This window comes from Corvus moneduloides, chromosome 9, assembly GCF_009650955.1.
Source record: "Corvus moneduloides isolate bCorMon1 chromosome 9, bCorMon1.pri, whole genome shotgun sequence".
Classification (NCBI taxonomy): Eukaryota; Metazoa; Chordata; class Aves; order Passeriformes; family Corvidae; genus Corvus; species Corvus moneduloides.
The window spans coordinates 11,198,178-11,221,272 of NC_045484.1; the positions used below are offsets into that span (position 1 = coordinate 11,198,178).

Below are 23,095 nucleotides of genomic sequence, written 5' to 3' on the forward strand. Positions count from 1 at the left end.
TCTACGCAATAAAAAAAAAAAAAAAAAAAGAAACCAACACAATGGATTTTATATACTACTGAAATCAGTTATTTTGGTCCTTAAGTGTAATACTGATAATAGTTATTTTCTTCTTTACTGAACTACTTTTCAGCTTTAGGAATGGGAAAAAATATTGCAACTACAATATATGGCTGTTACAACAAACTTGGGTTCTGCTTGCCAAAGGTGTGAGAAATATATACCATTTTAGTGTAATTTCTCAGCACCAATTTCAAAGTGTGACTCTTTAGTAAGAAAACATTGGACACAGCATTTCTTAGATAAGTACTTTTACCCTGGATTTTTACGGCGATCCTTGGAGTTATAAACTAGAATTCAGAAAAACAATACAGATATTTCTGCTGCATTTTTTTAAGGTTGTGCTGTACATGGCATTTGATGAATCAGTTGATTTAAGAGTGTTGCTTCTGTAGTCCTATGGAAAAAAAAGTCAGTGTACATTCAATTCTGAACTCATTTAAGTGTATTTGAAAGTTACAGCCACTTATTCTCATCACACCCCATGTCCTGCAACATTTTAGAATCATTATGTCATGTTCTCCCCTTTCATTCCTCTCTGATGTAGGGGGGGAACTTGATCTTTTTCCACCTTCTAATTAACTCTGAATGAACTTACCTAAGAAAAATCTCTTAATCTATTAATTAACCTGATAGCAAAATAAAGGGAAAAAACCCAAAACCACAAACCAAAAAAAAAAAAAAATACTCTTATCATTGTAAAGAACGTAAATAAAAAGCCATGAGTAATCTATTCCTTTTCATTATGACATTTCTCTTAGATTCTACATGCAACAAATTAACATTAAGGCACATAAATACAACACCCCTTTAAAAGTTCAGTAATTTTAATTAAGTAATTTTTAAAGAGAAATCAAAACATTACCAGTATTACAGAATTCATACAATTTGATTTCTTATTCCCTTCAAAGCAAATGTAAGTATTTCTTTCTTAGTATATAACAAGATAGAAAAAAAAGTGAATTCTCTTGAATACATCAAGTTTTGTCATTTTGTTTGCTTTGTGCTTTTCTTTTCCAAATTACCAAGCCCTTTGAATTCAACTGCTTCCCTTCTTTTCCTCTCCTTTCTCCTTGCCTCCACTTCCTCAAAGAGACATGCTTAGTTTTGGAATTTCTGTATCACAGGCAATTCAGCTTCTGAAACAGACTATGTAGACAATCATAAGGAATTTGCTAAGAAATTAACTTTTTTAAAAAGCTTCAGTAATAATCTCTGTATATACTTAAAGTGTACTTCAGTGCACGGTTGACAGCATTTATCCAAAGTTATTTACTGTGATTGGAACTGCTCAATAATTCTGTGATTAACTATCTACTTAACCAGCACCATCTAAAAAGCTTTTATATTTTTCACAATTACGCATATTTAAAGAATTTTTCAGTGAGTTATTTTTACAGAAAATACTACACCTTAAGACACTGTACTTGTATGAAACATTTCACCATAAACTCATATTTACAAATTTTCTCTTGAAGTCCCTACCCAAGAGCCTAGGCCTTTTTAATTCAGTCATTTTTAGAAATAAATTCTATTATAGAAAGGTTTCACAGTTCTCAAAGACAATTCCAGTATACATATAATTACATAACTTTTACCATAATTAGTTAGGAACAAACATGCCCTTTTGAAAAAGCACTTGCAGTGTACCACTAAATAGAACCTAAGAAACACATGTGCTTGTCTTTTCATCTCTCTGCCTTCTACTCCCCCAAAAGCAGCAAATTTAAATTATAACATGACCTTCCATTAGGAACCATGTAGTACCGAAGTGCAGTATTTGGAAAAGTCAGTTCCATTAGAATATGTACATAGTGTTTGTCTTTTTAATGCATTATAAACATCCCCATATCTATTCATCCTTAATGCAGACCATATCCTTGGGTTTACTAAGGCTCTTCACTTCCTCCAGTAGTCTTTTAGGTGTCAAAATATGAGTAGAACCTGACAAGAGAACATAAGTATGAACTGTATCAGTCAAATTCTGACTTTCAGACATTCCCTCTTTAAAACATGAGTTACATGCCAGTGTTTTTTACTGTACCTGGAAAACTGACAAGTACGACAGTTCAAAGTGTTTTCATATAAAGCACCATCATGTAAGTGTCACCATTACATAGACCATGTCCCTCTTCCCACACTCAAACATTCAGATCAGGATTCTTACTTTGAATACAACTTTCAAGTTGTGCTCTGCCCTGTTTGAAAGACAGGCTTGAACCTGGGCCACTTTTACTGTACTCAATTGTCCCAGCCTGCAAGAAACCTGCCATTCTGTGAAAGAGTGAATTAATGAATGAGAGGCTTTACCTTAGAATCAAGAAACTATCTGGATTCAAGATTATCACAAACAATAAAAATACCAGTTACAGAAAACTGGCTGTTACTGACTAACATTTCCTTGAAAAAACAAAATCCAAGTCTTGAGCAGCAAAGAAAATCCTTATTATTCTTCAGTAGTTCGCAACTACCTCTCTTGTTCTCATAGAGAGTGATTATAAATTCTGCCATGAAGGGTCACCCTACAGTTCTGAAGGCAACAAGTAGTGTCACTCTGAATGGGCTAATATTCTTTGAGTTCTGAATCAGGAACACAGCCAAATTTTAATCTTTCAGTAATCCATGTGGAAATTTGGCAAATATCACCTCCCCTCAGAAATGAGAATTACAAACAAAACTACAAGAATCATCTCTAAACAAAAGGGAAGATGGTGCTGTGGTGAGTGCCAGATACCACAGTGAAAGAGTAACCTACACTAAACATGGTGTTGTAAACAAGTGTCAGATGAACAAATAATCTTGTTAAACTACATTCCTGTTGTCCTGGTCTTTCCATTCCTACTCAAAACTAGAACCAGCATTAAACCTACCTCAACCACTACCAAGGAAACCAGCAAATAAAAAATAAACCAAAACAACTCCAACCACACATAAATGCACTTACAATACCCCTGAACGTTTTGAGGCAACAGACTCTAGATCTCAGAATCAAGGTTGTCATTGTTTTAAGGAAGGGTATTTATTTAAAATCATGGTAGATGGTAGATATCTTCCATCTGAAACTCAAGACTAAGTTTAAATGCCAGATGTAAACATCTCAAGCAATTTAGAATGCTTTAGATGACCCTGCACCCAGCCATCAGCTGGCCCCACAGATGGACACAGGTCTTTGGTAAGGTTCTGTATCTAGGAGCTCTGTTCTATCATATATATGTACATGTTTTAGCACCTATTATTTCCTGTAATGCCATTTAAAATTCATTTGAAGCACAGCAGCTAATGAACAAGCATTTACTACCTCTAAGGTGCTGGGAGATTACTACACCAGCTGCCAATTGCCAAATCATAAGAAGGGGAGTTTTCAGGACACAAGCAGTTAATCACTGCATGGTTTATGCAAAGCCTCTCAAGTAGCCACAACAGAAACTAGAAAATGTTGCAAAGTCAACTGAGCTACATTGAAAAAGTGGTTTGAGGTTTATTTGCTTAGTTTTTTGGGTGGAATTTTGATTAGGATTGTTGGGGTTTTTTAACACTTATCTTCCTTCCAAAGTGAGCAATTTTGCACTAGTTTGTCAGCTTTCCTACTTCCAAAAGCAGTGAGAGTAGCAAGTATCACTGAAGGTAAAGCACAGGCAGATGTAAAAGTTTGTGAGGAAACTGCAATCCAAAGAAATAGAGGTCTCTTGAAATCCTGTTTGCTACACACTGACCTATTTCTCTGACATAATTCTTCTGTAGAGCATAACTGTCTTTTTTGTCCTTAATGTCTTGTGGCAAAAAAAATCCCTCCAAACACCAAACAGCTGAGATAAGCTGAAAAGATGCTTTTAAGTGCATAGCTTTAAGAAATACCATTGCCTATGGTATTAGCGTGGTGAACCAACAGAGGGAATCTAAGAAAGATAATTTTTACATTTTCCAGAACCACGCGTAGTACAGCACACAGCCCACCCTTTTGCCAGGGCAAGCTTACCAATAACAACTTCACAGGACTTGTAGGCCTCAGACACTTCGTAAGCGCTGCGCATCTCCGAGTGTGTGACTCCTCCAATCACAAATATAATCAGCCTCGCGCTGCTCCTCCGCTCCTCCCTGTAACTCGCTCTAGGTTTCTGGCGTGCGCTGCGAAAGATTTCGTAAGATGACATTTATACAGCTTGCCTGATTAATTTTTGGTTAAAATTATACCTCCACAAGCAGTAGTAATTTCTGTCATGCAGTTCACGGCTTGATTATAATTTCAGCAGCAGTATTTAGATAAATTGATAACTTGTTTTTATTAGTATTTTAAATTATCACATTACTCAAACTGTTTAGGTTTCACCAGGGGGAAAATAAATTCAAAAGAAAACTTTGTTGCACACACAGCTAACATGCCAAGGACTCTTGCCAAGAAGCTTAGTCCTGCATGCTACCAATTCCAGTGGCATTTTTCATGAGGTGTTCATTTGAAAAAGCTAGTCTTAGGTTTTTCAGTCTCTGAGCATGAACAGAATCTCCAAAGAAAATATTTGGCTGTTATCAAATCAGATTCAGATAGCTAGGAAAAACAAAAGCAACCTGAAGCTCCTAGAAGTCTAATACACATGCAGTAATAGCAGACTCAGGTTAAGTCATCTGCAGTCCTGATTCTCTCTCTGCTACAGTGCCTTAAAGATGGCCACATTTCATCAGCCTATAAGACAGAGATCAAGTTCCAGCGTACAGGGATTTGCTCTAGTACTCCCTTGCACTGATCACCCTAGTGCCTATCCAGGAACCTAAGGATACACCAACAACAGTCTGATTAGCAGTGGATGTAAAACACCTATTTTCCTAAGGCTGTATATCTCTACTTCTTGTCTTTTATTTAGTAAGGTACAAATTCCAATTCAAGTGTGTCTTCCACTTTTAGGATATGTTTGATGTTTCCCTCCCTGAATTCCAGCATCTGATTAGTGCAGAGAGCATTCCTGAGACAGGAACACTTCTAGTGAGCATTCCTGTGACAGAAACACTCTTAGAGTCTCTATTCATTTGTCTCACCATTTAAATAACAGTACAAAAAGTGATAAAGCTCTCAGATTGGCAGGTATTGGTCAGGAGGTTCAAGAGCTAGAGGAACTAAAAAGAGAAAGAAAGAACAGTACACCTTAGTGAGCTAAAAAAAAAAGATTTCAAAAATCACCTCTCAATGATAATTATTAAATATGCAAGTGCACATTTCACATTCACTAACAGAGAATTCATTTCAAGATCTCCAACTCTCCTGAACTTGTCTAAACCACTCCCTGACAACGGGTCAAATGCCTAACAGGCCCGTAGTTCCTAATGGGAAAGCCTACAGAAGAAGAATTTAACTTCCTGAACTCATTAACCCCAATAATGTCACCACCACTAACAGAGCAGAGATAACTTCCAGAAGTAAAACATTCTTTTTACCTAAGTCACCGTGCTGAAAATTCATTCCTGAAACTGCTTCAAACTAATACTCTCAATGGTTTAAACTTCTCATTCTGGGAATATGAAATGTTATTCCTAACCTTGAAGCGAAAGGGAGATACTACAAATAAAGCTATACATTACTAAGAATTATTAAAATTACAACCAAGTTGATTATGTTTTAGATTAAATAAAAATATAGGCTTGGCACATTAGCATTACCTCACAAGTTATTTCACTGTTCTGTAAGCACACTTCTGTAAGGCTTTAGAATGTAAATAACAATACTGAGATAGAGGTAAAATGTGTTTCAGGAAATTAACCCATTTACCTCACTGCTCCTGAACCATTCCAAGTGGGAGGACACCGGGAACAATAAGGCCAGTCTTTTGAATCTAATTTGTTTTCTATAGCATCCTGAAGTGCAAAATAAAGACACACTTAAAACAGCCATACAGACCTTAACCCCACCAAGCTTCAGCTTTCAAAAAGGATGCAGCTCAACAAATAATTGCAAGTAGCATCTCATGAATAACACTCCTATGTAAAAAAAACCCGCTAGAACACATAATGCTAATGTATTAAAAGCGTTTTGTGTATCACAAGGAATTGGGAGTACATGTCCTTTTTTATAAATATATTATTAAATTAACTGCTCTGATTTCACTAGCAGCTTTTCATCTGTAATGACACTAATGTATTTAATTTCTATATAGCAGTGTATGAGAGAAGTCAGAGTCCCCTGAAAACACAAATGAACACGTGAAAGCCACCAAGAATCTATGAATGATACCACTGGGTCAGACTAAAGGTCCAGTAAACTCACTTTCCTGTGTGACAACAGTCTGATGCTTAGGAAGAGGTTTAAGAAAAATCAAACTATACCTCTGGCAAGTAACATCTTCCAGCCTCTACCACACTACAGTTTAGATTTGAATTGCAGTTTAAAGACCCACTGGAGTTAAAACCAAGAAGATACAGATCTTTAAATTATACCAAACACTGCCAATCCCAGGACAAGCTGTTCTAAAAGACTTCTGGCTTTCACTTTCATTTGCTTCACCTTTAAAATGACCTCTAATAAGGAGTATTACTAAGAGCAGTCTAATATTCTATATTAGAGACAGGCTAGAAGTGATTGCTTTGCCCACCAGATATATTTACCAAAATTAGCTCAAAGTACTATGGAATTCAAAAGATTGGTTATAATGGCTCACTTGAGTAAATTTCTGCGCTGCACCCATGAATTAATTAGTTGGTCAAATTTACCTCCATAACATCTTTGATAACAGGAGTCCACCTAGAAAGCTGAAAGGTTTCTTCTTTAGAGCGGTCCCTTCTTGGATATTTATGCTGCTGAGCAACAAACTGAAAAGATTTTCAAAATATGGTTGTATTATTTAGTGTTTGGGTTTTTGAAACTTACTAGCAGTCAGTAGCAGAGGGAAGGGGGATAAGTATGAGATTTTAAAGAAATAATAATAATGACAAAGAACAATAATTAGTACCTCTAGAATTCAGGACACACTAGAAATACTAACTTCAGAGACAAGGAACTAAGTTGGCAGTTTCCAAAAACAAAGAGCTCAAGTCACCATCTGATAATTGCAGAGGGAACACTATGGGTATCTTTCTTTAAACAACTAGCATGAATAATTTTCAAAGTATTTATCACTTAAACGCATTACCAAAAAAAAAAAAAAAATTCCTAGTAATTATCTGCTTCCAAAACCAGACCGGGATAATATTGCTAAGAGTTGCTGAAAGAGCTGTAGGTCCTCAGATGGTAGGAAATCACAAAATAAATAAATACATTCTTACTGAAGAGATAACAGGAACATCAAGGTATTTCCAATTTCTTATCATATCACTATCACTTTCTATTTGTACATTCTGGATCAGCTTGTCCAAGTTCTCCTGGGTAGTTCCTTCAATATATGGAAAACAGACAACAATTACCAAGTGACTGTGAGTAAGACCAGTTTTGTCTCATATATTCTGGGCTATTATTTAGTCCAGAACTTTTTTGTTTGTTCTGTGTGGCCAGTCTAAGTTTAACATAATACTATACTGTAGATAAAATTTTGTTTAATGGTCCATTTTTGAGACCAAAACACAATATTGTTACAGATTCCTCAGACCAACATTCTGCCAATTTGCTCCTTCTCTACAACAAATTTTTCCCTACTGACTTAATTTTCAGGATGCAATGGATGTGGAGCTCCCCATTTAAGAGCTTGACTATTGCACGCATGCAAGAATAAGAATGATATTAAAACACGGTATGAATCTGCACTTGAATTACATCTCAACTCCTTACAATAGTATCTTTGCTACTAATCTGAGAGAAGAAAACAGAGGATGGACAGTATTTCTTTCAAACCCAGCTATCAACTCCAATGTAGACTTAGGTTAACTAAAACCACTATACTATCCAAAACTTGAGTTCAAGCTCATAGCACTGAGGAAAAAAAAACAGGGCAAATTGTCATACCATTTGTGCTAAAGATATACAGGAGAATAGCTCTGATTTTGTCATGGCTGTCATGACTTTTGTTAAGCAGAACTGGAAGGAGGACCCTCATGGAGTCTTTTACTGTTTGACCTTCTGCATCAGTTCCAAGAGCCAAGTCCTAAATTAAAAAAAAATAAGAACGGATACCACAATTAAAATTATTAAAGTAATTTAAATCAATGTTGTTCTGTGTGTTTTGAAACGCATTTTTATGAAACCACAGGTTTCAGGAAACAATCAAGCTGTAGCAATTTAAACTCAGTATGACAAGTCTGACATTTATTTCAATAATTACAGCATTATAATAACACTATGTAACACTCAAACATTTAAAACTGTGTGATATCTAGAATTCTTAGAAATGTAAATTATAGTCACAATGTAATGTCTCACCCTGAAAGGTGCTTTTACCAGACATTTAAAAAGGGCTTTCCTCTGCACAACGTATTAAAGCAACCTCCTAGGAGTTTTGAGCCACGAAAACAATGATCCTTACACAAATAAGCCAGATTTCAAAACAAAAGAAACCCCAAAACTCTTAGGAACACCTCCTTATTGGGAGATTAATAGCCTTGTATATTACATTTACTTTTAAGACTACCACGTCAAAAACTAATCACAAAATAAAGGCACGAGACACAGTAGTTTAGTCAATTAAAACAAGCTTCTATTCCTGCAAACAAAAAAGCTATACTTGCAATACTTGCAAAGTTGTTGTTTGGTTTGTGGCTTCTTTAAACATACCTGTTCAGTTTTACAGAGCCTTTCTATGTTAGATTTGAACTTGCTCATGCAATCTTCTGCTATGTTAAGATGCACAACTTGCTATAAGACAGAGAACAAAAAAAAGAAAATCACAAGTTGCCTTTTTTTCTTGCATAATAATAATTTCTACTGGTTACAAGAGTCAATCCTTCAACTATCCTTCAGTACCATCACGCATTTTCTGTGTTTTCCCCTTCACTTAGAGACTGACCCCTATAATACCTTTTAAAACATGAAACTATTAGGATATCATCAATCCTCAAAGCACACAAATTATTTCATTTTTTTACATAGTAAAACGAAACGTGGAAACAAGTTTTCTTCTCTAAATTTTACAGCAGGTGAACGTATTAATTTGGAGAACAACTATAAAGCACACTACAGGAAAATCACAGACTAAAACTAGACTTCAATAAAACAAAGTTAAAGTGCACAAGAATTATTTATTGTGAAGTTCTGATTACAAAAGACCCTTTACCTTACTAATCTCTTTACGATACAGTGGCATCTTCTTCATCAACTGGGACAGAGCAGATATGGATAACTGTGAAGAAATTACACAAGTTGAAATTTTGTTCCCCCAATGAGTGACAAGTTGCAGCCTTGCTACCCCACACAACCCCTCAAAATTCCAGTTGAGAAAAGCTTTAATTTCTGTAACAGGTCCATGAGTTACATGGATCTGATCAGCTGAAAGTAACTAAATTACCAGGAAGAACAATACCTCAACTTAAACTTACCTTTCCTTCTGCTGCTTTTGTTTTTGATGAAGCTTCTTTCAGAAGTTTTGGTATTTCTCTGAAGAAAAGCGGAAAATAATGAAAGGCAACAGCACATGAGTTCTTAAATCTTTTCTTACAATCTTAAAAGAAGTGTGCAACAAGAACTTCTAAATGAAAGTAAAAGCTTGAAATACAGGTCTATCTTCAGAGAAAAGAGTGATTTTTTACAAAGGAAATTTTAACCATTCTATTTGCACTATCTTTATAATGTCATTTGATGCAGCAGCTTGGAAGTACTGTATGCAAAATAATCCCTTCAGATTTAAAATATCTGAAAATACTTGCCAGGAAATGACTTGATTTCCATTTACCTCAAGAACAATAAGTAGGATTAATATAATTGCATACCTGGGTACATACTGTATTTTTGAAGCAGGATTTCTTCCTGGCATTGATTACTTAACTGAATACAATCTGTATTGCAAACCACGTTCACTACTGCCTGTATTCCTACTGAACAGCTCAAACACCTTCCCTCTCAAAGAGACCAACCAGCTGGGTTTGTTGTTTATTCACATACTCTATCACATCTGCAATATGCTTGTGCCGCATCTTCACCCACAGGTCATCATCTTCCTCCAAAATTGCCTCCTTTTCCTTCCCACCAGAGCCTTCTGTTTTGTATCTTCCAAGAGAAAATTCAGACAATTATTTGGGGTTTGGGTTTCCCCCAATTCTCATTGCTTATTACAGTACTATTTGCAACATAAATGGTAATAGCAGCAATAGACAAAGGTTTTAATTTACAAGCCAAGTTATTGCCCGACAAAATATAATTTACAGAAGGATTTTACAGATTACATATTTGAACACAGAAGCAGCAGATGAATTTTAGAATGATTCTTTGGGGCAATAGCTTCTAGACATACTTTTAAACCAACAGTAACTACAGTTTTAAACACATTTACATGCACCTCAATTTCTCTTCAGCTTTCAATGTCAATTTCCGTTTGGTTTTAAATGCAAACTGCACAAAGTAATACACACTGCAAATTGCTTTCTCTGGGTATTATTAGACTTCCATAACTGAAGGAAAATGAAGTCACATTCGCCAACAAAATGCTAAGCAGGACGAAGTATTTCACATATAAAAGAAACATGCTGCACAGCATTACAGAGCAGCTATTATGTGACTATAAACAGCAATAAACCTAAAACAAGACAGCAATCATGCCACATAATATTTTCACATTCAAAGAAACTCACACAGTGCAGATTGCCAGAAAGCAGAAGAATGAAAAAAATTACAAGATTAATGACTACCTAGAAAACATACTCAGCTACATCTTCATATCCAACAATCAAACCCGGATTCATAGAATTCTACACTTTCTATTAAAACGTTCACTCAGTGCTTCTGACTGAAGATACACATTCCTCTTTGCTTGGCTAAACAATGAGGCCATTGGGTCTCTTTTGCTGTAGTGGGTCATCACAAAGTCCTACCAAAATCCTTGTTGTCAGTACAATCAAACAGTAATGCACATAACTTATGCAAACTAACATACACTACTCCAAATAGTGCTTACAAAGTGAACATGACTGACTTAAATGTGTATTTACAATAGAAACATGTAAATTTTAACAACTACATAAGTTAAATTACTGGAGCTATAGAAGTGAATATTCCTGAGAAATAACCTAGCTTTTTCTCAGTATTTAGTTAGTGGTCTTGTTTATCTTGTTATGCCAAAAAAGTTGAGAATATGAAAGAAAATCTAGAGAATCTCAATGTGCATTACCAAGGCTTTACTTCAAGAGTAGTACAAGGTTCTTAGTTCTTAAAAAAATGCAATTTGTTGGACTCAAAACTTAGCAAAAATGCTCATAAGATCCTACCTAATCTCAACTGAGGAAGTCAACAAAAAGACGAAGTTACAAATCCAAGAGGAAAGACTAACAATAAGTGAAGCAACCATTTCGCAATATAAGCGGCTAATATTGCCGTGGTGCAACTGAGCTAAACAATTTCAGAGATTTTATAATCAAGAATAAACTATTTAGCTTTTTTTTTTTTTAAGTACTTGCTTGTAAGTATCATTTTCAATGGGTAGCAGATCATATGCCATTGCCTGGAAGGTGAGCTCATGGAGTACAGTTGATACAGGGTCAAAGCCACGATCAATTATTATTAGTTGAGAGTGGGTTTTAGCCTAGAAAGCCATCAAACAAACACAGAGTTAAGACACACAGTACAAAGTTAATGCATGTTAAATCTATTTCCATTAAGTCACAGCACTGCAGATATTTTTAAAGAAATAACTGAAAAACACTGCAATACAGTCCAAGCGTTTAAACACTTTAATTACGTGCAATGGTTTCAAATACTAATTTTAAGGCAATGCTCTTAGCCCACTGCAATGCACTCAGAAATTTGAATTTTATTCATCTAGTGAAAAAAGATGTAAAAGAAAAACAAACAAAACCCAAAAATGGCTGTCCACTGAGATTTCATTGATAACTTCATTATTTGTATTGCAGATCAGATAGTGCTGTAATACAGGAAAAAACTCCAAACATTCAACTGAAAGTTTCATTTTGGGATTTAGTAAAGTGGCGGTTGCAGCAGGTACATTTATTTCTGTAGCAAAGTGCAAATACAGTCAGAATGATGTACCCCATGATTTTGCAGCTGCCCTAATCAGGCCTTATTTGTAGTGACAGATCAAAATCATTATTTATGTGAACAGCTGGAACTTTGTGGACAATAAAACCCTTCAGGGGAAACATTTCAATTCTGCAGGAAGCTGTTTCTACACATGGCCTTATGGAAGGTGACATTAAAACAACATTTATCAACTGTCTTCAGGTTTGTAACATCCCCCCACATTATCACAGGGATAATTTTTCAAATAAAATAAGTTTCATCACACAAATACAGACTTACTTCCTCAGTTCCTACCTCTACATTGCATTCATACACAAAAACAACTAAATGGCAACTAGTTGCCTTTATTATTAAATAAGATCTGGATTTGTAGAACTTAATTTTTAAAGAATATTCCGAAGATTTATTTTTCCCCCAGACTTACAAAAAAAAAAAAAAAAAAAAAGAAACAAACATTTTAGTTCACTTTCTACCTTTATTTGACTTTTCTCATCTGTTCTGTAGTAGTTTTCAAGAGCTTTTTCAACAAGCTGTGCAAGTTTGCTGGCTCTATCAGATAGTCCACTGGGAAAAAAGGAAGCATGCAAAAATAACTTACATTTCTTCCTAAGAATACTAAAATGCTACCGTTAAAACAGAAAGCTCCCTAGATTGATCCTCTGGTTTCACAGGTTTCTAAACTCCATTCTGAGTATTTCCAATATATTTTCACTTTTACATTATGATTTCACTCTTTAAATGCTTCAGGTATTTCACTTCGTAAAAACAGCTTCAGCCAAAAGACTGACATTAGCTGCCATATGGCCCAGCACCTAAAGTTTCACACAGAGGTGGCAATCAAGAAAGAAAAAAAGAAAAGGAGAAAGGACAGAAAAAACCAGTGAAGCAGTTATTTGTTACCTTTGCAGAGAATAAGACACCACTTCACATTACACCACAGAATGCAGTCCTTGAATACAATTTCAGAAGCCTACTTTGACTTCAAAGATACTAAATCTGTACTCCCTTTCAAAGCTCAAAAGAGGCATTCTTCCCAATATCTCTACTACAAGAAATCCTGATCCCATGTGCCACGGCAATTACTGAATTCCTTGGTGCCAAGCAGAGCTGCAAATGGCCGAACAGCAGCAGTTCTGTTACAGGATTGTGCATGTGTCATACAAGAATGCAGCATATCTGTGACATCCTACTGACCAGACATGGAACAAGCCATTCAGAACAAGACAGGGTATAGACAGTACTGTCACATGCATGTACACAAAGAAAAACACTGCTCTACCTACCCTTCACAAATTCCTATCGTTCCATATTTCAGACTTGTGGATTAAAAACAATTAATCCACAACTACAAGGAAAAAAAGAAAAAAAAAAAAAAAATCAAACTATGCTGCAGTCTCAAGCTATGACCAGACAATGTTGTAAGCCCTAGAAGTGAAAGCAATTACTATAAAACACTAATTTTGCCTCACCTTCTATATCGTACTCCTGGATTCTCATCTAGTGTGGCACATAAGGTAACAATTTGTTCAGCCATTACTTGCAGTACAGCATCTTTATCCTTTGTCTTTTCCAGAGTTGGACTGTAGCAGCGGTAGAATGCATCTGGGATGTTGAGAGTAAATACCTATGTAAAGCATAAGCAAGGAAAAAAAAAAGCCTAACTTGCAGATTGCCAAAACACCTGGTAAAAAGTTTGCTAATAATTTAAAACTATATGCTGCAAGAAAAAGTTATACATAGTATACGTAAGAAAAAACCAAACAAACCCACACTTCATTCCTCTATCCCTGCCCTGTTGAGCTCATCTTCTTGTTCTCAGACTTTTTCCCTATTACTCTCCTATGTAAAATACTCTATTTTTCAAATTGCTTATTGTCTCTTCAGATGGAAGAGAGAGAGAGACAAGAATAACTAAACACCCTTCAGTGTCTTGTACAGAGCCATACAATGCGATATCAGAATGATCATAGAAGGTATCAAGGTTAAATTTGTTTAAAATAAAACTTTACATATTGTATCTGCTTTTAATATGAAGAATTTACCTTCAATAGCTGAAATTCTTTAAATGCATTAAACCTTGATTAAAGCAGCTTAGTACTACAGAGATGAAAAGCTTTTTCAACAGTTTTTTAAAAGGAATGCAAACATGGAAACAATCCTATTGTCAGTAAATGGATTTTCTCTAGCTTCAGATGGACTCTGTAACTACAGAGCCAAAGAAGAACGTCCATCCAGATAAAGATGTTTGCTTCACTCGAGTAGATAATCACCTGGACTTTGCCCAGAGCTCAGCCTGATTATTTACTCTTAGCATCCCAGAAAGCAGGCAGACCAGTTAAAAGTGTTCCTCTGCTAAGGATTCAAAATGTTCTCACAACCCCAGATACTGAGAAAACAAAACCACAGTAAAAAAAAAGAAGAGTGCTTCCCAGCCTAAGTGCTGCTTATTTTCAATTTCAGAAAAGTAGTCCTGATTTCTGCTTTCATGGTGAGTCCTCCAGAGAGCCAGGACCCCAAAATTTTTGTAGGCTTTATTTGGTATAGAAGAGCAGCTTTGGCAGGGCTCCCAAGAACAGTTTGACACAAAACTTGCAAACATCAACCTCACTGGAAAGCAGACAAATAAGCCACAATACTCATTATCTTCTGATGGATTCTCAGTCAAAAAAATAAAAACCCCTTTGTAATAGAAAGGAGTGTGTTTTCAAACTAGGAAACTGCATTACAGTAAGACAGGGCTAGCAGCAATCTCTCCTATATTCACCTGCCACTTGGTATACATAGGAGTTGTCACCCTTGATATGTTGATAATGTTTGACATGGGAAACATTCGTGGTTAGTTCTCCAACTCCCAGAACTGGGCAGAGCTTAGAGGCTTTGCTGTCCTAGTGAGTATCAGTGTGCATTTCAGCCCTCTGTGTCTGATGAAGGGCATGAGCAACAAACTATTTCTCAACACAACACTGTGTGGCTGCACATGGAAAATACCCACTGCTTTCCATTGTCAGTCTAAATTTTTAATTGAGAAAACAGGGATTTCCATGTTCCCCTCTCACTGAAAAGACCATCAAGTTGTAGTAGTTTTTGTTCCACTCCAGTTCTCTTAGTCTATTTGTTCTCCTTTCCTGATTTTCACCAAGTCCTACTTACTCCTATTCCTATGCACCAACCTACCCAATCTAACAAAGTAACACCTCAGTATAAGCAGTAACAAACTATTGCTTACTAAAGACAAACCAGAATACTTGCCTTCTCTCAGGGAACAGATTCCTTCTTTAACCTCCCTGTTGCAGCTGACATCAAGTTTTGCAAACAGGTCAAGAGCTAAGAGTAAACCTCTTAATACAAGAGCATTTGTTTACATTTGAAAAGCATAGGCAAGCACTGGAAATATCTCACAAAGTTTGTCAGTCAAAAGCTACAATCTATTTAATTGTTTTCTGAAAGGTCAGCAGCACTTGAAAATAATCCTCCAGACTACTGTTAAGAATTAAACTTACCTGAGACTCATAAGGGAAGAAGGAAATGTTGATCTCCTTGCATCTCTTTATTGATTTTGCACATGAAGACTTAATTTTATTGAAGAGGCTGTCAGAACAAACTAGGGAAAAAAAAGAAATTTTAAGTATAAATAATTTGTACTATTCCAGTCGTCAGCTCACTTACACGCATACAGTAGTCAGAGCAGACAATTCTAAATTAAGACCCAATTAACTGTAAAATAAAAAAAAAAAAGCCTACTCTTCCTAAAGTGAAATAGAACATATAATCAATATTTTGCTTATGAGACCTTTTTTGAGAAGCACCACTGTTCAATTCATACTGGCTTTTTGCAAGCAAAAAGTTGTTGAACATTCATTAGCAGTCTTCAACTTTAAAGGAAGTTGATTTTATCAAAGTAAATGTTTCTGCTATTTCTTGTCATGTAGGAGAGGGGAAAAAAACATTTCCCAAGCTACAAAAAGAAATAACGTGTACGTATCTAAGAGCAAAACACAGAAATATGGAATTCCATTACAGATCTCTAAGCTCCACACTTCCAGGTTACATTAAATCTCAGCCTAGAAACTGAATTTAAATAATGCATGGATGACACAAATACTACACAGATTTGGAAGTGACAGAGTTGTTTCTCTAATTCAGGATCTATTCCTCTCAACAGGAAAGGTTTTGGCAAGTATTCAAACTGAAAGCTTGCCCACTTGCAACCAAGGAGCATACAGCAAGATAGCAGTATTTTTCCAGAACAGTAACTGCTGCTTCAGCATGAAATTAAACAAGAAACCAAGAATTTGGTTTGAGAATATCCAGTAGCAGATATGCAAAGCCCACAAAGACAGACATGACTCAGTCTCTGCCTTCAGCAGCACATTTCTGGTTTTTGTTTTCCCCTCTTTACATGCCATTTTAGTCACACTGACTGACTGCAGGGACACGTGCAGTCACATTAACCCCATTCCCACTAATTGTCTCTGCTATGCAATTTGTGTTGTGCATCCAAGGGCTAAGCAGGCTCCTTCTTTCAGGGAGGGGAAAAACCTGGCTCACAAATCTGAAGGATCTACCTGAAGCAACCCATTACCAACACAGCTCTTGCAGAAAGTTCTCACGCAATTATGTTTTTAGTACTATTTTGTTTATGTAGAGATACATAGTTTTACTTGAACTGTCTTCCTCCACACTCTCCAACAGAAGACTGGAATACTTAAAAATAAAACTACATTACCTAAATTAAAAGCAGAGGTGGAGAACAATCAAGACTGTTTGGTAGTTGTGAAAGAAATTACTGTTGCCACACAGCATGGTGACCACAGCCTGGCAACCCAGATATATGGTTAATGACTTGAGTCTCAAATCTTCTTGCAAGAAATAGGACCCAAACTTTTCATGTACTCAGCCACAGAAAAGAGAAGTGAGGAGCTTACTTGCTTACCTAGCCAAGTTACCAAACTACAACCCAAAAGCTTACTTACAGTCAGTGAAATACACGTATGCTGCTTTGTATCTGCTGGATGATTTAGAGATGAAGTCATCAATCAGTCCATCTACAGACTTATGGGGGCAGGAAAAATGTGGAAAAAAAAACCAAAACATCATGCCAGTGTTTTGCCTTTCTTCACATACCAGACAATTCCAGATGAAGAACAATTACAGGTAGTCAGTCATGCACCTAGATCATTTTAGGAAGCACACAAATCAGGGTATTTGTATCATTTTCCAGCTATAACAGTGCTGAGATTTATCCCCTCAAGAATTTTTAGGGAAGTAACAGTAATCTCTTATTAGAGCCATTACTTTGAATTCTATTATCCAAGGTATTGTATATTTCAATGTATGTGATACATCATCTCTTTCAGTGAAGTTACAATTGCGAAGCAATGATACAGTCCCTCCATTGACCACAAGGTACATGTTTGCAACATATTCCATGATGGCACTACATTGTCTTTTCATTTGGGGAAATTAGGCATCACAGAGGAGTATCACAGAAAATGTAGAAGTTCAGTACTTCATAGCTGTACACACTAAATAAACATTTTAAAATAAGGTCATTTTTTCAGTCTGAAAGATTTTGCAATACTTTAACATACTAACCTTTTTGGTGGGAGTTATTAAATATATTGCTTTCATGTGTGGGACAGGCTCACGGTCTTTATACACATTCTCCACCACTACAAAGTAAGAAACATTACATTTTTATAATTAAGAGCATTATGCATCTTTAAGGAAAACACTGTACATATATTAATCTAGAGCTGATAAAAAGAGAGTAACAGCAACCAAGTTGTCCCCAATATTAGAGGTAAGGATGTACCTTCTGCCAAGAGCCTTGATTTATTTCTTTGTTATTTTATATACAGAAAGTTACCACAAGGCTTCTTCAACTCCCAGTCTAGCAACAACTAAAGTTGTAGGACTAAATTCTTCCTGGGTATTCTACACCAGCAGAGTTTTGCCCTCCAACAGAAGGTAGGGCAATGCAAACATGCTCAAACTATGTGGCCCAGTATGAACTGTCTTGGCAAGATGGTTCTTTTTCCAGCACACTGAAGGAGAGCAAGAGAAGTTATGCAGGGCATCATTTTGGACTACAGCCTCTTCTGTCCTTTGTTTGCCTATTTCCTGGGCAATTACTCTGTTCCAATATAATTGCAGGCACAAATTAAGACATTTTCAGCAAGTCAGCTTCACTCATCTCCTGTTTTTCTCTGTTTAATAAAGTCATTACCATATAGTCTTACAGTACACTAGCTTGAGAATGCAGAGAGATTCTTGTGGCTCTGAAATTTTGTGGGGGAGGAACAAGGAAGATAAGTAATGTCAGACATCTGGATGTGGAAAGACAGGTCCTTTCAGCAGTGTACTCACTAAAAAGAAAAGGTTTCTTCTTGATGAAGAGGATACATGCTCACTGAAAGTTTCTCACAAAGGACAAGTAGCACTTCTTATGACTTAAAACACACACCAAAAAGCAAAATTGATATAGCTTTGCTATTATATTTCCAGAATAATCATGTTATACTGAATAACTGGAATAAGAATAGTCTTGTGGAAAAAATAAGTCTAAACAATGCCCTCTTACACAAGCATTTCTGAAAATCTAGACCTAAAGCTAATTAAAAACTGGTTCATTTACATTTTGGGTATTTATTTCAATTTCAAAAATAGGCATCAGCAAACAAACACCCATTGTCACCTCCAAAAAAAACCCACAAAAAACCCCAAACCAAAAAACACAAAAACAACCAAGCAAAAAAAAAAAAAAAACCTGTAAAAACACAAAACACCAAAAAAGCAACCAAAGAGGAAAAACCCCCTTACAGAAACACTTTAGAAAAAAGTATTTTTAAAAGGGATTTGAGCTTTCAGGCAGAGAAATGTTTGGTTTTTTCATTTAAAAAAGCCATCACAATTGGCTAATTACTGTAGAAGCCTGAAAGTCTACTATTTTAATAACTCATAACTACTTGTCTTCATCAACCAAATAAAGACAATTTCTTGCAAGGGTAATATCAATCTCAGTCTTTCCGTTTTTTTTACCAGGATATTGCCATTGGTGTATTAGTAAGAATTATGCTTACCTGTGATACCCTCTGCCAGTAGATCAGTCATTTTGCAGCACATTGACAGTAATTTAGTAGTGTAATCATCTAAAAGCATTATCTAAATATATTTAAAAAAAACCACACAAGTATTTAGATACATTTATCAGCTATATTAAACCCATGTCATTTCCTCGACAACCTGCCATAGAAGTTTGAAGCTGAAACTATTTTATTACTCTGTATTTCTTCATTACCTGCATACACCAACACTGCGGGGGAAAATTAATCTCAGAAGGCAGCTCCCGATGTACAAGAATTGCAAAGATGAGCTCCATCTGAAATAAGTTCTTTGTTCCCCCTACTCATACTAGAAAGTACTTCGAAACTTTCACTTAGACACACGTCTTTTGAATTCCTGCTAATTTACCCCATGGTCTGGTCAAATGTATCTGTACATATTTTAAACCTGTTTTATAGCTTAAGCAGTTCTAACAGGTATCATACTGCTCCCTGTGTACTGCAGTGCAGTGTAATTTTTGAAATTAATAAAGTGCAAATCTTTCAAAAGGAAGGTTAAGATAAACACAAATAGTTTCTAATTTTTCTTCAAAACTAATAAAAGTAATAGAGACTACTAACCATTTCTTCTTCCTACTAGCCTCTAGATTTTTCAATATGTATTACACAGAGATCTGAATTACCAAAAGTAAAATTAATTACTCGGCCGGAAACAATTTTAAGTGAAAATGCCAGCCATTAATGTTATTTATTTGTTCTCTACTCAGTGATACAGATTTCTTGTTCAAGTGATGACAGAATTCTTACAAAAATTATAACAAAATTGTACCTTCCATTCTTCCTCTTTTCTAAAGTCATCAAACACTGCTGATTTTAGCTCTGTAAGAAGAAACAGTTTACCAGTTAGAGGAATCAAATTGTTACTAAGAAAGAAAAAATAATTCACCCATTTAAGACTCATATGTTCAGAACCCTAAACAGAAAAATAAAAAAACCCCACACTGATAAATACCTCCACAGAATTCTTGATCGCAAACTGTCCCTGCCTGTTTCTAGGTCTGTACACAGGTGTAATAACAAATTTTTAACCACGTGAAAATTTTATTAACATTCATATTTTCTGAGAACATACTTGCCAATTAAGTAGTCTTTAGCATTATACAGAATTTCTTTTAATAAACTGAGCACCCAACAGCTTTGTCCAAAATCTCAAATATATTTTTTCTACAATATTTTATCTTGTTTGCCTATGAAAGACACCAGAACATACAAATGCATAATTCAGTTGTCTTGAACCTCACGTCTGCAATTAAAAAATAGAAGTCAGTTTTCTCCCATAATAAAACTTTATTCCAAGCTATCATTGTACCAGACACTGTGTACTTGCCCCTGCAACATTCAAACTGTTACTTGTTTTGCCCTCAACCTGCAGCTGCTTCACCCAAATAACTGGCCTACAATGATTTACAGGCTCTCAAAATTATTTGTCTCCTGCAAGCATTCTGCACACACTAAAACCAAATCCAGGTTAGTGCTCCATTTTTGTCCAGGCTTTCACTTTCTTCTCACATATTTTATACCAACCATACACCCTAACTCCCTTTTCAGATTTTGTCTTCTCTGAATACATTCAATTAGTTTAGAAAGGCAGTTTTTTCTTCTACCTTTACTTCACAATCTAGGTAAGAACTATACACAACTCTGACACAACAGCAGGCTGCCAAATCCCTGTGTGGGGAAAAAAAAAAAGCAAACCACACCTAGGCAAAATTAATGACCCATTTATAACACACTTCCTGAAGAAAGGACTGTAAGCAAGTGCTACAAAAATCAGAGTTGCAGAAACGCTGAATCATTTACAAAAGTTAATATAGCTATCTATGGCTAGGCTAGACCTTATTATACAAGTCTAGAAAACCATTTAGAGTTGTGGAAAAAAAATTAGATGAAGGAGAATTCCTTGTGGAAAGGACTTTATCTAGAGATAAACTATATACAGCAGCTCTCAGCGTATTTCATTATTTTATCCACAGAACTACTGCGTCCCAAATACAGGTAGCTTTCACTGTCCCCACAACTATGAACTTAACTGAAAACAAACTTGTGTGAATTAACTTTTCCACACACTTCTGTGTGGAAAACACCACACACCACAGGTGTAACTTCTGCGCCTATCTACAGAGCAGAACAAGATACACATTGACAAAAGCTGCTACATAAAGGATCAGCATCACTATTTTCAGACAAATCAGCCTTAATAAAACCCCCCACTTACATGTTTGCTGAAACATTAGGAAGCAGCAGTTTATGGCCTTCGATTACCCATTAAAAAACTGCCAGATAATGTCTAAAACTTAGTTCATCAAATTTCATTGTTGTTGCAATCGTGGAAAGAGAAGAGGACTAGCTGACTAACTTCATTTCAGAAGATTCCTCTTAACTAAGCTTGCAATATAAATCTTTTATTATTCACACTGCTTCACTGTCACTCTAATCTTTGTTCCTCACACTGGCAACACCATTTTCAAAAGTCCTTATGGCCCTTAATGACACACTAATGTTTTGATCACATTCCTTCCTTTTAAGGTCCACATTTTCTACAAAATATCTCAGGACAAAACACCAGCTTTACAAAGGCACAAATAACAGAGCAAGAAAGCAGGACAAGCAAAGCGGCAAAAGTGGGTATTTCTAAAAGTCAAGTTTTAAACAAAGGTATCTAATTCATACAGGCAGGGTACAGGTGCCAGCAACTGAGCACTGAACACCAGAGTGACAGTCTGATTTCCTCTTTCTCTGCGTTTTCTATATTCACTTCCAGTGACAAAAGCAACCAGATCGCAGCTTTCAGGCGGAAGCAGAGGAGAAAAATAAAGACAAGACAGCAGCAGGGCCTTCCCATTTCAGGGACAGTCACCAGGCTGGCTGAGCAGCTCATGGAGTCACAACCTCAGTACAATTAAGCTCGGGGTGAGGTGGCTGCTAATGCCTTTTCCCCAAAGGTCTCACACTACCTGAAATATTATAAGCCTTTCTACTCCAGTAAGGAAGGGGGCAGTTACAACTTCATTTTCTGTAACAAACACCAGCAGAACCTGCTCCTAAACACGGAGATAAAAATTTGCAGTTCATTTGTAAGACTACCTGGGAAGACCTTCAGCTTTTTCTACAGAAACACGGGAAGCCCAACACTAAGTGGGAAGTGCCGCTCCGTGAGAGAAAACAGAAAGCCCCTTCTGAGGCCGGAGCACTCTCCAAAAGTGGAAGCTCGGAGGTAACAGAGAAGTGCTTGAAGAGCTGACTTAAGTTTAGGCTCTCCAAGAGCCGGTCCGGCGGGCTGTAGCCTGCAGAGCTCACCCTTATTTCGGAATAAGGCACAAGCGTCTCTTTGCAGCGCTGTCACTGCGCACACCCGTAGCAACGCCGCAAGCCGGGGCAGCCACCTCCCACCACCGCGCCGAGTCACCACCTGTAATAGCCGGGAGAAGCCGCCACCCACAGCCTCCGCCGGACCCTGGCTGCCCACAGAGCCGCCCGACCCCGACCCGGCTCGACCGCCTCAGCTCCGACACTCAGCACGGCTCCAGACCCACTCTCAGGTGGCACCCCTGACCCCACACGCCGGGCTACGCGAAGCCGGCGCCTCAGCGGTGGGGGCTCCCGGCCGGCCGGCGCCCACCGAGCGGCCCCAGGGCGCACGCACCGAGCGGCCCCGGGGCGCTGCCGCCGCAGGGCTGGGGAAAGAGCCCCACAGTCACTTACTCTGCCACACGAAGCCCTTCAGCCCCCGCACCGCCGGCGCCATCTTGCTGCCAGCCCCGCCTGGCAGCACTGCCTTCCCCTCCCTCTTCAGGGGCGGTGGCGGAGGGCGCTGCCT

General features: G+C 37.0%; 1 protein-coding gene across 6 annotated transcripts; it reads right to left on the bottom strand.

The window, feature by feature from the left end:
- Nucleotides 1-294: 294 nt before the first annotated feature.
- On the bottom strand, nucleotides 295-23,085 carry STXBP3 (syntaxin binding protein 3). Of its 6 annotated transcripts, none has more exons than XM_032118061.1 (19): nucleotides 22,981-23,084; nucleotides 20,048-20,097; nucleotides 19,237-19,318; nucleotides 17,750-17,826; nucleotides 17,128-17,206; nucleotides 15,655-15,755; nucleotides 13,624-13,778; nucleotides 12,628-12,718; nucleotides 11,575-11,699; nucleotides 10,067-10,171; nucleotides 9,505-9,562; nucleotides 9,243-9,308; nucleotides 8,744-8,824; nucleotides 7,979-8,117; nucleotides 7,306-7,412; nucleotides 6,754-6,852; nucleotides 5,816-5,901; nucleotides 4,037-4,185; nucleotides 295-2,004 (listed from the first exon to the last, which is right to left on the bottom strand). In XM_032118061.1, exons 1-19 carry the CDS (start codon nucleotides 23,021-23,023, stop codon nucleotides 1,913-1,915), a joined length of 1,785 nt encoding a protein of 594 aa, XP_031973952.1. In that variant the 5' UTR covers nucleotides 23,024-23,084; the 3' UTR covers nucleotides 295-1,912. The 6 variants fall into 6 exon arrangements, 5 of the variants coding, with proteins under 5 accessions (XP_031973952.1, XP_031973951.1, XP_031973954.1 ...); XM_032118060.1 differs by lacking the exon at nucleotides 295-2,004 and adding an exon at nucleotides 2,011-3,720 and having other exon boundaries at nucleotides 22,981-23,085; XR_004241797.1 differs by lacking the exon at nucleotides 5,816-5,901 and having other exon boundaries at nucleotides 1,864-2,004; nucleotides 22,981-23,085.
- Nucleotides 23,086-23,095: the final 10 nt, after the last annotated feature.